This window comes from Populus nigra, chromosome 14 (genome assembly GCF_951802175.1).
Source record: "Populus nigra chromosome 14, ddPopNigr1.1, whole genome shotgun sequence".
In the NCBI taxonomy this organism is placed as follows: domain Eukaryota; kingdom Viridiplantae; phylum Streptophyta; class Magnoliopsida; order Malpighiales; family Salicaceae; genus Populus; species Populus nigra.
Window position 1 is genome coordinate 10,726,269 of NC_084865.1, and position 14,377 is coordinate 10,740,645.

The 14,377-nt window shown below is 32.7% G+C and overlaps 2 protein-coding genes and 1 long non-coding RNA gene across 3 annotated transcripts; 1 reads left to right on the top strand and 2 right to left on the bottom strand.

Moving 5' to 3' along the window:
• Positions 1 to 3,940: 3,940 nt before the first annotated feature.
• Positions 3,941 to 5,102, bottom strand: LOC133672451 (uncharacterized). The gene is made up of 4 exons (XR_009834854.1): positions 4,969 to 5,102; positions 4,763 to 4,830; positions 4,377 to 4,480; positions 3,941 to 4,302 (listed from the first exon to the last, which is right to left on the bottom strand). It is a non-coding gene; the product is annotated as an uncharacterized LOC133672451 (long non-coding RNA).
• Positions 5,103 to 5,180: 78 nt separating this feature from the next.
• On the top strand, positions 5,181 to 6,647 carry LOC133672450 (protein RER1A-like). Its single transcript, XM_062092874.1, has 3 exons — positions 5,181 to 5,809; positions 5,994 to 6,174; positions 6,269 to 6,647. Exons 1-3 carry the CDS (start codon positions 5,433 to 5,435, stop codon positions 6,311 to 6,313), a joined length of 603 nt encoding a protein of 200 aa, XP_061948858.1. The 5' UTR covers positions 5,181 to 5,432; the 3' UTR covers positions 6,314 to 6,647.
• Positions 6,648 to 7,803: 1,156 nt separating this feature from the next.
• Positions 7,804 to 9,885, bottom strand: LOC133672883 (UPF0481 protein At3g47200-like). The gene has a single exon (XM_062093439.1). The coding sequence runs from the start codon at positions 9,648 to 9,650 to the stop codon at positions 8,049 to 8,051; it is 1,602 nt and encodes a 533-aa protein (XP_061949423.1). The 5' UTR covers positions 9,651 to 9,885; the 3' UTR covers positions 7,804 to 8,048.
• Between the last annotated feature and the right edge of the window lie 4,492 nt (positions 9,886 to 14,377).

Consider the following 14,377-nt stretch of genomic DNA (forward strand, 5'->3'; position numbering starts at 1 on the left):
TCACTCTTATGTCTCACAAATTTCTGCTCATAGACGATTAATGAACTCTGTAATTCATCAACAATGAGAGCATTAATGTCCTTTGACTCTTCAATAGAACATACAACATAGTTGAATTTCTCAGTCAACGAACGTAAAATCTTCTCCACTACTTTAACATCCTGCATGTCTTCTCCATAAATTCTTATTTTATTGGCCACTGTCATGACTCTAGAGAAATACTCTGTCACTCCTTCACCAGACCTCATTTCAAGTGTTTCAACTCTTTGCGGAGAGCTTGAAGGTGAGATCTCTTAACCCTTGCATTTCCTATGAATTTCTTCTTCATTGCATCCCATATATTTTTGGCAGTATCTTTCTTGAGAATAGTATCAAGAACTGTTCGATCAATTACCTGAAAGAGATAATTGTTTACTTTCAAATCTTTTAGCTTCATCTCATCGTTCTTCTTTTGTTGTCCATCAGTTTGCATTGATCCACTTGCCTCAGTATATCCAATCTCTACCAGTTCCCACATTTCCTTGGATCGAAGAAAATTTTCCATTAACATGCTCCAATGGTCATAATGACCATTGAATCTTGGAATAACTGGCTGGACAAAACTTCCTTCTGTAGTTATCTTGCTATGCTGCTGCAAAGGATTTCAAAGTCTGCTGCTTTGAATTTCAGGCCTAGTGGAGGCTCTAATACCAATTTGTTAGGATTATGGATGATTGAAGAAGTATACGTGAACTGGGATGAATGGAAAATTGTATTATTTAGTAAGAACTCTTGGCTTTATATAGCCTCTAATACATGATACCAGAATAACAGAAAAGTAACAAACTCTAACAAAGAGGTTGCTAACTGTAATTTGCAATGCCCTGTAAAACTAGAACTCTCCCTTTTAGTTTGTTATTTATTCTAACAGACTCTAACAACCAAAATATGGTTTACGAGAAGACTCCTTCAAACACACACACACACACACACACACACACACACACACACACACACACATATATATATATATATATACATGCATTATATTTTACTTAACAATTAAAATACGATCGTGGGACACAACCATGTTACATGTAGCATATTAATATATTTTTTATTAAATCATTACGAGTAATCAATATGATATGCATATATCAAAACTATCATATCAATGTTTTATTATCCAATGTTTATGTAATCATCAAAATATATAATTAAATCATTAACGTAGCTATAAGACTAACAACCTATTTAGCTTTAAAAACAATTACTTAGAAGAGTTGTATAGGGTAACATAAATAATTTATATTATCAATTGGTCATGCAAGAAGAGTTAAAGGATTTGAATAAGATGAGATTCCATACATTAGATCACTCAAAAGCATATAAGATCAAGGTTGAAACAACATACAATAACATGTTTGATTAAAAAATTTCTTAGCATGCAATTTGGTACTGAAGGATATATTTCTAATTAGCCATACGAATCCAAAATCTAACAAGTGATCCTTTAATTAGGAGGATCCATATGTTATTGCTAAAGTTTTAAAAGGAGATGCATTACAAAATATATTAAAAATCATAAAGCTTTTCCACAATAATCCACAGTTTTCCATTTTTGTTTTCTATTTTTGTCACTGATTTTTTTCTCTTCAATTACACATTTTTGTGGCCAAATTAATGATCAATTTTTTTAAAAGAGATTCAAAACAAAAAACAAGGACCAAAATGTAGGACACAATAAAAATGCATAGCCACTCTGAAATTCACGCATAAAGTTCTTTTATGTCCCCCAATTTACCTTTGAATTCATTATGTTTATTTTTTGGTTCCTTATTTGAGAAAAGAGAGAAAAAGTCATAAAAAAAATGAGTGAAGAGAGAGAAAGTTGTTGCATGATGAAAAATATTGATCTTGGTGTCAAGAATTTCACCATAATCAGAATAAAACTTTCCTTTGAGTTTTTCATCATTTTCGGTTAAAAATTTACCCATTTAAATACAGGGTTTATACCGACATTCACTATTCTTCACGTGTAAATTTATACATTCATTTATTCATTGTTCCATTATATTTTTCTCTAAGGATTTTCACCTAACTCACAAAATTTTTATTAATAGTATTTTATCCGGTTGGGATTCATTCAATTTATTTTAATGTTTACCATACTATTTTACCAATTTCAAACTGAGGTGTACAAAAAATGACCTAATTCAATTGGTTTAACCCATGAAATTCATGATCTGAGTCATGAGATTGAGATAACCATATAGAAATTAAACAAAAAAAATAACATAGGTCAACCCAGATTACTCTACCAAACTTGTGATCTAGGTTATGAGACTGAGATAATCAAATATAAATAAAGTCAAAACAAATTATAAAGCACAACTCTCAATCAACCTATTGTTAAAGAGTAAAATTAAAAAAAATCAATCTAAAAAAAGGACACACTAAAACGATCCGAGTCAACTTAGGCTAACTTGCAAAACTCATCCAAAATAAATCATGAAGCCTAATTCTTAATTAATTTAATATTAAAGGATAAAATTGAAAAAAAAACCAATTAAAAAAAAGAAAAAAAGAATCAAGTCATCCGATTTAACTTGCTAAACCCGTAACACAGGTTATGAGACTATAATAATAACATAGAAAACAAAATGCAACAAATAATAAAACTCAATCTCTAATAAACTAAATGTTGAAGGATAAAAAAATACATATATTTTCTTTAAAAAAAAAACTTAAGACATTGTTTTGTGAGGTGGTACACAATAAAAACACCACCTCATTTAGTTTTTGTTAATAATAATAATATGATGGGAGAAATATTTTTTTCATTTGAGAAACAAAAAAATTTAACAGGTATTGTTTATATAAAAAATAAACATCTAAGTGTCAATCATACAAGAACAATGATTGTTCATGCTATTAAAAGGGAAATGAGGTGAAATCAATTTGCTATGGTGGAATCAAACGCATTTAAAAAGTCCTAATTGACTTGGAGAATTAAAGAAAAAGACAACTAGATGACTAAGAGTTATCATCGACCAAAAAACATAATGAGTTTAAATGTGCATGAAAAATTGAAAAGGTTAATTATATTTAAAGCGAGAGTATTCAATATAATAACTAATTATAAGATATTTATTAGTTTAGGATTCGGTAAGTATCAATAAAGGAAAAAATTAGTTTGTATTAAGATTATTAATGTTTTCTTTATATATATATATATATATATATATATATATATATATATATATATAAACAATCTAGGACCTACCTCTTGTAATAATAATAGACAAAAATAATAACCACACAGCCAAGCGGAGCTATGTCGGGTGATTGGTTTAATTTAAAGTTACTTGTGGTAATTTACTTAAATTCTTACGCGCCCAAATCTTCACCGATCCTATCCGATGTGGGTTTAGGCATCACAACCAAGATTTTGTCTATATATATATGTTCTTTTTTATTTCCACTAATCAATAAATTAGAACATCATTATGAAACGAAACTTAATTTCACATATTATATAATCAAAAAAAATTTTAATCTTGAAAAGGGTTAATAAATAATAAGCAGGGGAACCATAAAGTACAAGCTTCATTTTCTTTGATCAAAGGAACAAAAGGCAAAAGGCTTTAGAGATGAGAAAAAAAAGCAAAGAGACATAAAGATTTCTTCCAATTAGACAATTACACATTGTTCCATTTCCTAACTCCTCCTAAAGCCCTCTCTCCCTAGTTTCTTTCTAAGTTCATTCATGTTCTGTTAGAGAATGTCCAAAACATCCCATTGGCCAAATGTGTTAGGTGCTGCTACTGTAATAACTCATTATTGCTCATTATCTCCATTGATGCCCTGACCTTCAAAGTCCTAGTAAAATATAGTAAACCAGTGCGACTGGTAAAGCAATTACCACCCTAAATATAACTCTGTAAATGACACATAAATAGAGTTCAAAATCATTAACGTGTAGATAGAGGAGCAAGCACAGTTCAACAAGTGATGTGGAAGCTACAACTAATACATGCTAATACATTAATATTGCAAAGCTATCTTGCATTAAGAGTCATGATATGCAAAAGAAAAAAAGTGTACCATCTTTGCAATGATTGCAGTAAGTCATTAGTATTCCTAGTGATCCTATGAAAATGAATTATGAACAGGCAGATGACTACCTTTTTTTTTCTTTTTTTTTTCTTTCTATCCCAATACTCTGATCTTGATTTATTTGTTTCAGTACAGGAAGAAGCATCCAGATCAAATAATGAAATATAAAACCTTGTCGACTTTACTTTTCTCCTTGGACAAGTCCTGAAACATAGATAGACTTTGTTAGTGTAGAGATATGAAAGCACCAGTAGGGTTGGCAAAATTAGAAGTCAGACCTTGCATTCAATGTCCCTGCATAGAATTGCTGAGCAAGCCTTACATCTGCAAGTTCCACGACTCAGGACATTGCATCCTAGCTTCTTCCCGTGTTTCTAAATACCTAAATTCATTTCAAAATCAAGAACCACAAGTCAGATTTTACTGCTAAAGACAGCACCGAGCTGAAATCAGAGAGACATGATGCGTGATTTTTTGAGCACAAATTATAATGACTGCCTAATCTATACAAAAATGACAACTCTTTACACACAAGGGGTAAGCCGCCAGGCACCCAACAACGAATAAATACAAGCCAATTTAAACAAATTAATATGGAGAAAAAAAAGCATGCTGCTCTTTGATGCAATGCAAGCAATAAAACTCTTCTCGACAATTCGAACACCTTGTCAATGTCCTTGGATTCCGCTTCCCCTTCCTCAACCTCACTGCATTCCTCTTATATGGAAAGACCTACAAAGACCAATCAACGGAAAACTCATATACAGAAACTATCTCATTGAAATTTAAGTATAACCCATAAAAAAAGAAGAAGCAAAACCTTGGTCCTGCTTAGCCAAAAATAAAATAAAGAATAAAAAAAGACCAGACCTTTTTTAGCAACAACAGAGAGGTCAGCACCACCCATCACTGGACGGGCTGCTGGGGCTAAGAATGACGGACTGTTGGAGCTGCTACCACCGGCTGGAGAAGAGAGAGGGGGGAGTTTTGATGGCTATAAATGAGAACTCCTCATTTTTCCTGGTATAAATGTAATTTTGTGAGACTTTAAGGGCATTCTTGATTTTCAGATTGGGTAGAGTGTTTCCACTTGCCATACCTCGTCCAAAACCGAGTTTTTACCTTCAAAATCCCAACTTGAGTTTAATCGGGCAAAAAATTTTCTGTTTCGGTTGAATTTGCGATCACCAAATTGCTATCCCTCCCTTGAAAACAATCAACAACGAAAGAAGAAAACAGCGCAAATCACAGCTTCGGAGTCCAAAACCAGAGTCGCCTGTCCACAAGAGAGAGCTTATAAGGACCCGAACCAAACCAGATCAAAAGAGACAGAAATGGAAGCCGGGCAGCCAAGCGGGACTCTTTCAGTAGACGATCTGTCCTCTCTATCATCAACCCCAGCAACCACTATCTCACGCTGGTCCTTCGTCGTCTCACAGCGGTTCCAACACTTTCTTGACAAAACGGTCCCCTACATCCTCTACCGTTGGATCGCATGCTTAATCGTGGTCTTGATCTATGTAATCCGCGTCTACCTTGTTCAAGGTTTCTACATAATCACTTACGGTCTTGGTATATACTTGCTTAATCTCTTGATTGGATTCCTGTCTCCCCAAATTGACCCCGAGATCCATGACGGGCCCTCTCTTCCTACTCGTGGATCCGACGAGTTTCGCCCCTTCGTCCGCCGGTTACTGGAATTCAAGTTCTGGTAATGTACTGGTACCATCCAATCGTCATCGTTGATTTGATTTTGACCGTTTCTAGGGTTTCATGATTTGATAGAAATGTTGATTAATTGGATAATTTGATTGTTTGTTTGTTTGTTTGTCGAAAGCTAAGGGGTCATGCATGTGTGATTGAATAACTGATTTTGATGTTGGTATTGATTGTAGGTATTCGATTACCAAGGCGTTTTGTATTGCCTTTGTAATGACATTTTTCAGTGTGTTTGATGTGCCTGTGTTCTGGCCTATATTACTTACCTACTGGGTCGTGCTTTTCGTTCTTACTATGAGGAGACAGATTTCGCATATGATCAAGTATAGATATGTTCCATTCTCTACCGGTAAACAGGTATCTGACATTGCATGCCATTCTTTCCTTGGGTTTGCTGCTGTGATTGATTGGTTACTGGTTTTAATTCCGGTTATTTGCTCCTCTCTAACAGCGATATGATGGAAAGAAGGCACCTTCGACTGACAGTGCATTATGAAGGCTATGATTGCTGTAGAAGATGTTTTGAAGACCAATTTTGGTTCATTGAATGATTGTTTCTTCTTACTAAGACTTCCCCACATTTTTATCCGCCAGCTTGCCTGTGGAAAGTTTAGCAAAAAAAATCATAGTGGCTCATGATGCTCCTTTGCCAGAAGGATTTTATTTTATTTATAGAAGAGGGCATGCCACATTTCGTTTCTGTATTGTTACTTTACTGATTTGTAGTTTACTGAGGGAAATGCCAGTCAAGCAGTGCATTAGGATTATGCTCAGTCTAGTTATACATTATTCATTTCTCATCAATTGGAAATGCCAATTTTCTCTTTCAAGGATACCCTTTTATATGAGATATTTGCTATTTTTCATGTTCTTTTGAATCATTCCTTCTATACTAAGGACGCAGCACCACAGTGGTTTGATCATGCACAAAATCCCAAATTTTGGTGTGTGGTTTTCATGTTCAGGTACATCTTGCTTGAATGTAACCTGTGTACTTATTGGCCTGCGGCCATGCAGATTGATAACATTTAGCATAAAGTATTGCAAATTAGTGATGCTGTTTATAGTGGAAGTTTTGCTGCTAATTGCACATGATCAGAGACAGTGGCAGAGCTCATACGAACTTTGTGATTTCATTATTGTTATTGGTGATCAAGCTTTTGTGACGAATAGCTTTATTCATTTCAAAATAGATTTTAAAGCAACTTCCCACCATGGCTATTACAAGCACAGGAACCGATTACCATAGTTAGTTACTATGCCCCTATTCATTCTCATCAAGAAAACTTTGACGTTGTAGTTCATTTTAGAAAACAGTTGTGCATCAGACCCCACGGTTTGATCATTAGCAGATTTTAGTTTCCTGTTTTCTCTATGATGAGCTTAATTGACATCTGCACGATGTACTCTCTCATGTTGACAAACATGAATATTAGCAGCATGCTATATCTGCGAATTCTTTCTCAAAGCACCACTTGCCATCTTATCTCTGGCATTTGAAGTTATATGACCAGGGAAATAGTGGTGATGTCAGTGGAGAAATCATGGAGGTTTTTCATTGATATTTTGCAGAAAGTATGCTTGTTCTTCGCTATTGTTAGTTTTGGGTTTTGCAAGGTTTTCTTTAGTTTTCACATTTCGATTCTGAAGAAACTTAGCATTCAACGAATATGATCATCTTAGTATACCAAGTGGAAGGCAATTTTGCAATTAGGAATCGTGCTTGCATGACATTTTGACGTTGAATGCTTCTATGATAACCTCCCAACAGGCATCCAGAGCTATGGCAGAAGTGTATTAGCGTAGTCTCGAATTTAAAAGACTGGTCATGTAGGTGATGGCCTCAACTTTTTCCTCGAGCTCTTGATTTCTTTGGATTTTCTTCTGGACATGGAGCTTGAGAGTAAATTTGTCAGTCAAGCTCGCCTCCTTCACTGACAACTCAGGCCTTTTTAGCATTGCAAGTTTATTGAAAAGGAGAAAACAAGTAAAACTTCCAAATTCTAGCATTTGGCTTCTACTTTTTTATTGCAGAAAACTTCTGTATATTAATAAATTCATACAAAGAAATGCCAAAAACTCAAAGCCTTGAGGCCAAACAATCCTCACCTCAAAGGATGAGGGAGATTAGGATATTGTACATAAAAAAACCCTTTCCTTGTCCGAAAACCTTAATTCAGAAACTGCAACTCAAGAAAAACAAACAAAGAGTCAAGAAAGCCTCACTGCAATCAAGAACTTGGTCTGTAATAAGCATAAACTCCATAGAAGGTCTGTGCGAAAGTGAGTAGTAACAGCACGACAGCAGCAAACAATGAGACGATTGCCCAGGGATTGCTGAAATAATTATGTTTCAGACTAGCACGCCAAGTGTTCCACTTGTGATTGTAATAGTGGTTTACATCCTCAGACAATCGGGATAGGTAACTGTCATTTATATCGAAAACCACCTCTTGACAGAGTTGGTTGAAGAGGTCTGCAACATCAGCATCGCTGCCAAGCCAATGCTCAATTATGCCACAATAATGGAGGTAGGCTACATCCTCAGGGGAGTTAATCAAGTTGTCCATGAAGATCACAAAAGAGGTAATTTCATTGCCACAATCAATATGGCACTGTTCTAATGCAATAAGATTGAGGAAAAGTGATTTAGTACCATCATGAATCAAGAGACGAGGAACTCGGAGAATCCCCTTTTTAAATTTAACATCCCAGAATCGATCAGTTTTCCGTTTCCTGAGCTTGATACCAGCCTCTCTGAGCTCAGTGACACAATGGATCAATTGTTGGCGTCGCTTATCAGCAACGCGGTTGGCATTTGACCTTCGCTTGATCCAATTTCTGGGCACAGGTTTAGGCCCTGTGCGCAGGAGACTTCTTCGGAAGACATCAAGGCAATGAAGGCCTCCCTGATCTGACAAGGGGTCGAAGGTAGTGGCACGTCCCAAAGAGGACTCCAATCTATTCCTATCGCTTTTTGTCAGTGGCTCATCTGTTGGCATCAAAGGATCGAAGAATATGAGTGTAAGCTGGGCTACCAATCCTTTCTGATCAGAATTGTTAAACTGAAGACCCAGAAGCCGATCAAGTACAAACAGTGGAAGCTGGTTCTCTAACATTATCATATCTCTCTGAATAGAATGCATTGAACCACGCATTGCAAAAACAGGATCATTTCTAGGATAACCAAGTTTCTTGAATCCCTCAGCGACACCTCGAAACAGTTCAAGCACAAAGCAACCGTCGAGAACCATCATCTCCACAAATTCATTGCTGCTAAGATTGATTGGCCCTTCATAGCAAGATCGAGCTTTCTCTTCAATTTCTCTTACAGCATCAAGATATAGCTTTATATCTTGATTAGTACGCTTGATGACACGATGAAGGCAACGCCACTTATGTTGATCCATTTGGCGAAGACGTTTCTTTCCATGGTGGTAAGGCCCCAAGGAAATGATCTGGGGGACATAAGCCTTGTCATCCCCCTCTCGTAGGTAGCGGGGGACTCGATAGATGGACAACTTTGACCATGAACCTGCTGCATCTTCTTGGCCAGCTTCTTTAAGTTTTTCTTTGATAGATATCACCCAGTCAAAATCTGGTGATCTTGTTTCCTCATGATCTTCATGATTTTCTTCATCACCTTCGATCACAATCTGCAGGGAATCTGATGGTGTCTGCTGTTGTTTTTTCTGCTCCTGTTGAGGTTGTTCTGGAGATTCTAGCAATGGGGCACCAGCAGGTGATGTTGGAACCGCAGATTCGACTGTTTCTCTGAGTTTGAGAGTGATAAGGTACCAACTTAAGAGCTCTTTGTTGAACACAGCAACCATTTTTTAATGAAGAAAAGAAATTCTGAATTTGATCTTGCCTTATTGGATGCCCTTCCAAACAATAAACAGAACAATGACAGCAACTATTTATAAAGGGGAAAAAACAGAAAAGAAAAAAAGAGAGCTCTCTTGACTTGAATAAGATCTTATCCAACATCATGATATAAAATCGAGTTAGATATGAGTTTTTATCTCCTTGCTTCGATGAGCTTAACCATTTGTATAGCCCACATGGACTCCTTTGCTTGAAAGAACAATAATTTTTAGAAAAATTTTAGGTGGAATGTATCATTTTCAACTTTAACGTGTATTTCATCTTTCCCCAACTTTCAATTTCACGTTCACACAGACTGATCAAATTCTTGCACAACCAATGAGGAGCTGGTAACTCCTACTTGAAAAGGGCTCTAATGGATCTGAGCACACCACGTTGTTCGTAAAGCTGATACTCATCCTACTCCGACTCGTGTTACTAATCACTTCAAATTAAATTTCTCAAAAGATCTCATTTGTTATTGTTGATAAAAGGGCATTTATGATACTATCTCAGAAATATTAAACAAGGAAATTTGAATTCCAGAGTAATTAATTCTGTTTATTATTTAGATTTATGTTATCATATCCATAATTGTTGTTGATTTGAAATTTTAATGAGAGTTTTCATACATAATTTTTTATAGCAGGTTAAAGTCCAGGTGAATTGAAGTTTAGGAAGTTCTTGAAACATATAGCCAACATATACAACACAAGTTTTATTATTTGTTGGCTTTTGACTTAAGAATTTTTTATTTAAAGATAATTTTTTTCCTCGTGATATAAAGATATTCAACAATTTATTTTTTAAGTTTTGTAATTCTAAAAAGAAGAAAGCGATATAATTTTCAAGTATAGTAAGAATTTCTTAATAATGTTTTAAAATCATTTTTTATAAGAATTTTTTATTTATTATAACTACATAAGAAAAGGAGGACTTGAGTATTTAATGACTTTGTATTAATCTAAATTATTTTAAAATTTTATTTGTTGTTTTATTTTATTACTTGGATATTTACGTTGGCTTGTGTTTTTGTTTGAGTTTGATTTGGTCAAAAATTAATGTTTTATGATAATTTTAAGCATTAGATTTGTGTTGGTTGATTATTAGCCTAGGCATATTGGTTTGCAACACAATAAGGGTCTATTAAAGTTATTTAAAAGGACTATATATTATTTTCTTTATAGTAAAATTTAACAGCCATGATATTTTGAATAAACTTAAGTTTTGTGTGAAGTGACATTTTTTTTTTGTTGGGACATATCAATAATTGTTTTATCATGATATAACTGACGTTGTGATGTCTTCACATACTTCATGTTCTTGTTTTACTATACACAACATATTAAAGTTCTTTTTCAATATATTTGATTGGTAAGTATAAGATTATCTATGCATCAAAGTTTCTATTCAAATTTTAATTTTAATTGTCTTGAGTTATTTTTCTACTTCATTGTGGGTTTGGGGATTACTATCTCAGTCGGTTGGCATCAATTTATGTTAGTATTTACTTGCAGAAATGTTGGATGAATTATATAATTTCTTGTCAGCCACTACATCGTCGCTGTAAAAATTGTTTACAGAGTGCTGGGGATGAGCTGAGCTCCAAATATGAAAAATTAACCTAGGGCCAGGTGGAGAGGGACTGGGAACATACAAGCTGGCGGAAGAAGATAATTAATTAATGAAATTTATTTAGTATTTTTCACGTGTGAACAAAATGGGGACGTGAAACCCACTACGCCATCATGCCAGCTAGGACTGGGAGGTGGGGCATGAACAAACATGTTCAATTACCTCCACCAAAATATGGTTTGCTTTATGCAGACATTCTTATTTTTTTTTTTTAGTTTAACATGGGTGTTCGGGCCAGCTTGCGCGTATCTCGACTAATCTCACAGACTCTGAAGTTAACGACCATGTAAACCTCCAGTGGCCATCATATGAGCAACCACAGGGCTCGAACATGAGACCACAGAGAAAGCAAACCTCTTGGTCTCAAGCTCTTACAACTAGGCCACCACCTAGATAGTTACATTCTTACTTTTACTTTTACTTTTATAGTATCGTTCAATCGAAGTTTTATGAACTTTTAATATATTTTTTTTAAATTATTTTTATATATTTTTAAATTATTATAATAGATTAATATAAAAAATAAAATTTAAAAAATAAAACAAAACAATTTTAATTATTACTGCTATCTCAAACACCATCTTAACTAAAATGATTGTAACTGATGGATAGGTTATTTTTTTTAACTTTTTTTTATTTTTTAATTTGATATTTATAAATTTAGTTGTTAGTAAAAAACAAGATGAATATCTAAATTCGAGCTTGTTTTGCAGAGTAGTTGTAGTTATTTTTTAAATAATTTTTTATGTTAAAATGTATGTCAATGATTTTTTTTTAAAAAAAATTTTGATCTCGGCACATTAAAATAATTCAAAAACACTAAAAATATATTAATTTAAAGTTAATAAAAAAATAAAAAAATTAATTTTTTTTAAATAATTTTAAAAACAAAAATAAGCAGGTCAGAGAGATGAATGCTGAAAGTGGATTAGCTTTTGTGAACATGCCACGTACTTGTTGCTTCTTTCTTTGTCCTTGTCCAAATATGATCCTTGTACGCAATTCCTACGTGGCAGTGAGGCACCTTTTTCTAATTAACGCATCAAAGTGGCTTGATACCATAGCTCATTGTACCAAACTCAAGCCCGCACTAACTTATCAGATTCTATCCATTCACGAAAATTATTATACCCTTGATTATAGTTCTGCCCATCATTCGGTCTTGTACTCTTTCGATTTTTATTTTTTATTTTTTATTGATTGAGTCCTTTTTTTTATTCTGTTTTATTATATTGTAGTGATAATTGTTTTTTAAAGTATTTTTTATTTAAAAATATATTAAAATAATATTTTTTTATTTTTTAAAATTTATTTTTAACATCAGCACGTCAAAATAATTTAAAATTTTCAAAAAAATTCAATTTTTTTTAAAAAATTAATTTTTTTAAAAAATATCTTAGTACATGGTATCTTAGTGCATAATACAAAACACCATAGAAAAACACTAAATCTTTTAGTTTCTTTTATAATAAAATTATAATTAAACTAAAAACTAAAAACCATCAATGTTTTACTATAGCTTGAGAGGCAAACATAATGGATTCGCACAATATTTTTTCTTTTTTTTTCTTTTTTCACTTTGGTTTTTTAAATTTTTTTTCTCTTAATTTTTTTTCTTAATATTGTATTTGATGGATTTGAGGTTGTTAATTTGTTTTGATATGTATTTTATGTGGTTATTGTGTTTTTATAAAAATATATTGATATGCTAGGCCGCTTAGCCTTTTTATTTTATTTCTTTAATTTTTTTCTATTATCAATATTTAGTATTGGTTTTTAAATTTATTTTTTATTTTATTATTCAATATTTTATTAATTTTAAATTAACCTTATAATTTGTTTGGTTTGTTTTTAATAGGTTTATCATGATCTTAAATAAATATTTTAGCATTTGATTAGTGTTTTATTTTGCGAATATTTATTTTTTTATTATAACTTAAAAAAATAATATTTAAGTACCGCTAGTGTGTTTTTAAAAAATTTAGCGACTCAAGTTATAGATTTTATAGGCTTGTTTAATAAGATGGTGTAATTTAATTATATGAAAATAAAGCAGTGATAGCTTTAAGAGAAATGATTGATAAATTGGTGGGATTACATTCTCAAGTGCATAAATATAACTTGATTCATTTGAGACATTATACTTTTCTACTGAGAATATTTGGAAGTGACTGTGGAGCTTTACTGTTTATAAGCTATTTTGTTCTTTTCTCTTATCAATTTCCCATATTCTTCTCACTCTTCCCTTTTTATTTTTCAATTTTATCTCTTGTTTTTTTAATTAAAAGAATTCATCCTTTGACTCTTTTTTTTAAGAGTTATTCAGGATTTTTTTTTGATGTATCAAGTTAATTAAATCATGTCAAAGTAATTTTCATGCAATTTAAGGTTAAGTAAGGAATCAAATCAAAAGATTCATTTTCATTTCAATTTTTTTTTTCAATTTTATCCTTAGACTTTTTTTTATTAATCGATCAAGTTGCTTTTGGAAAGGCCAAGTCGACTGAGTCATGTCGGAACAACTCCCACACAGTTTAATTTTAAACCTAAGTTAAACAGTGGGGTCATGAGATTTTTTATGTCAATTTCATCTTCAGACTTTTTTGACCAGTTGATCAAGACATCTTTAAACTGACTAAGTTGATCGGGTCATGTCAAGGCAACTCCAACACTGTTTAATTTTAAACTCAAATTAAATAAAAAATTGGATTAAGAGGTTTAAGGTTGACTCGTTTAACCAGGTTTAATAAAAATAGCAAATAGTTCTCTAAATATATTTTAATACATTCAATTTTTTTTAATTTAACCGGCAACATACCGTTTAAACTAGTCCAAAACTATATATATATTGAAACTAAATGTTAAGTCCTTGTTTACACGTTACAACTGCTTTATATATATATATATATATATATATATATATATATATATATATATATATATATATATATATATATATATATAAAGCAGTTGTAACGTGTAAACAAGGACTTAACATTTAGTTTCAACATATATGTGACTTCTTTCACTCGCTGTTTTGACAATGAAAGACAACACA

What these genes read in the sequence shown, in the direction of transcription:
- LOC133672883 (XM_062093439.1), bottom strand. Translation starts at nt 9,650, where the DNA reads ATGGTTGCTGTGTTCAACAAAGAGCTCTTAAGTTGGTACCTTATCACT.
- LOC133672450 (XM_062092874.1), top strand. Translation starts at nt 5,433, where the DNA reads ATGGAAGCCGGGCAGCCAAGCGGGACTCTTTCAGTAGACGATCTGTCC. An exon ending in TTACTGGAATTCAAGTTCTG is followed by an intron (nt 5,810 to 5,993) that starts GTAATGTACTGG and finishes TATTGATTGTAG; the next exon opens with GTATTCGATTACCAAGGCGT. An exon ending in CATTCTCTACCGGTAAACAG is followed by an intron (nt 6,175 to 6,268) that starts GTATCTGACATT and finishes CCTCTCTAACAG; the next exon opens with CGATATGATGGAAAGAAGGC.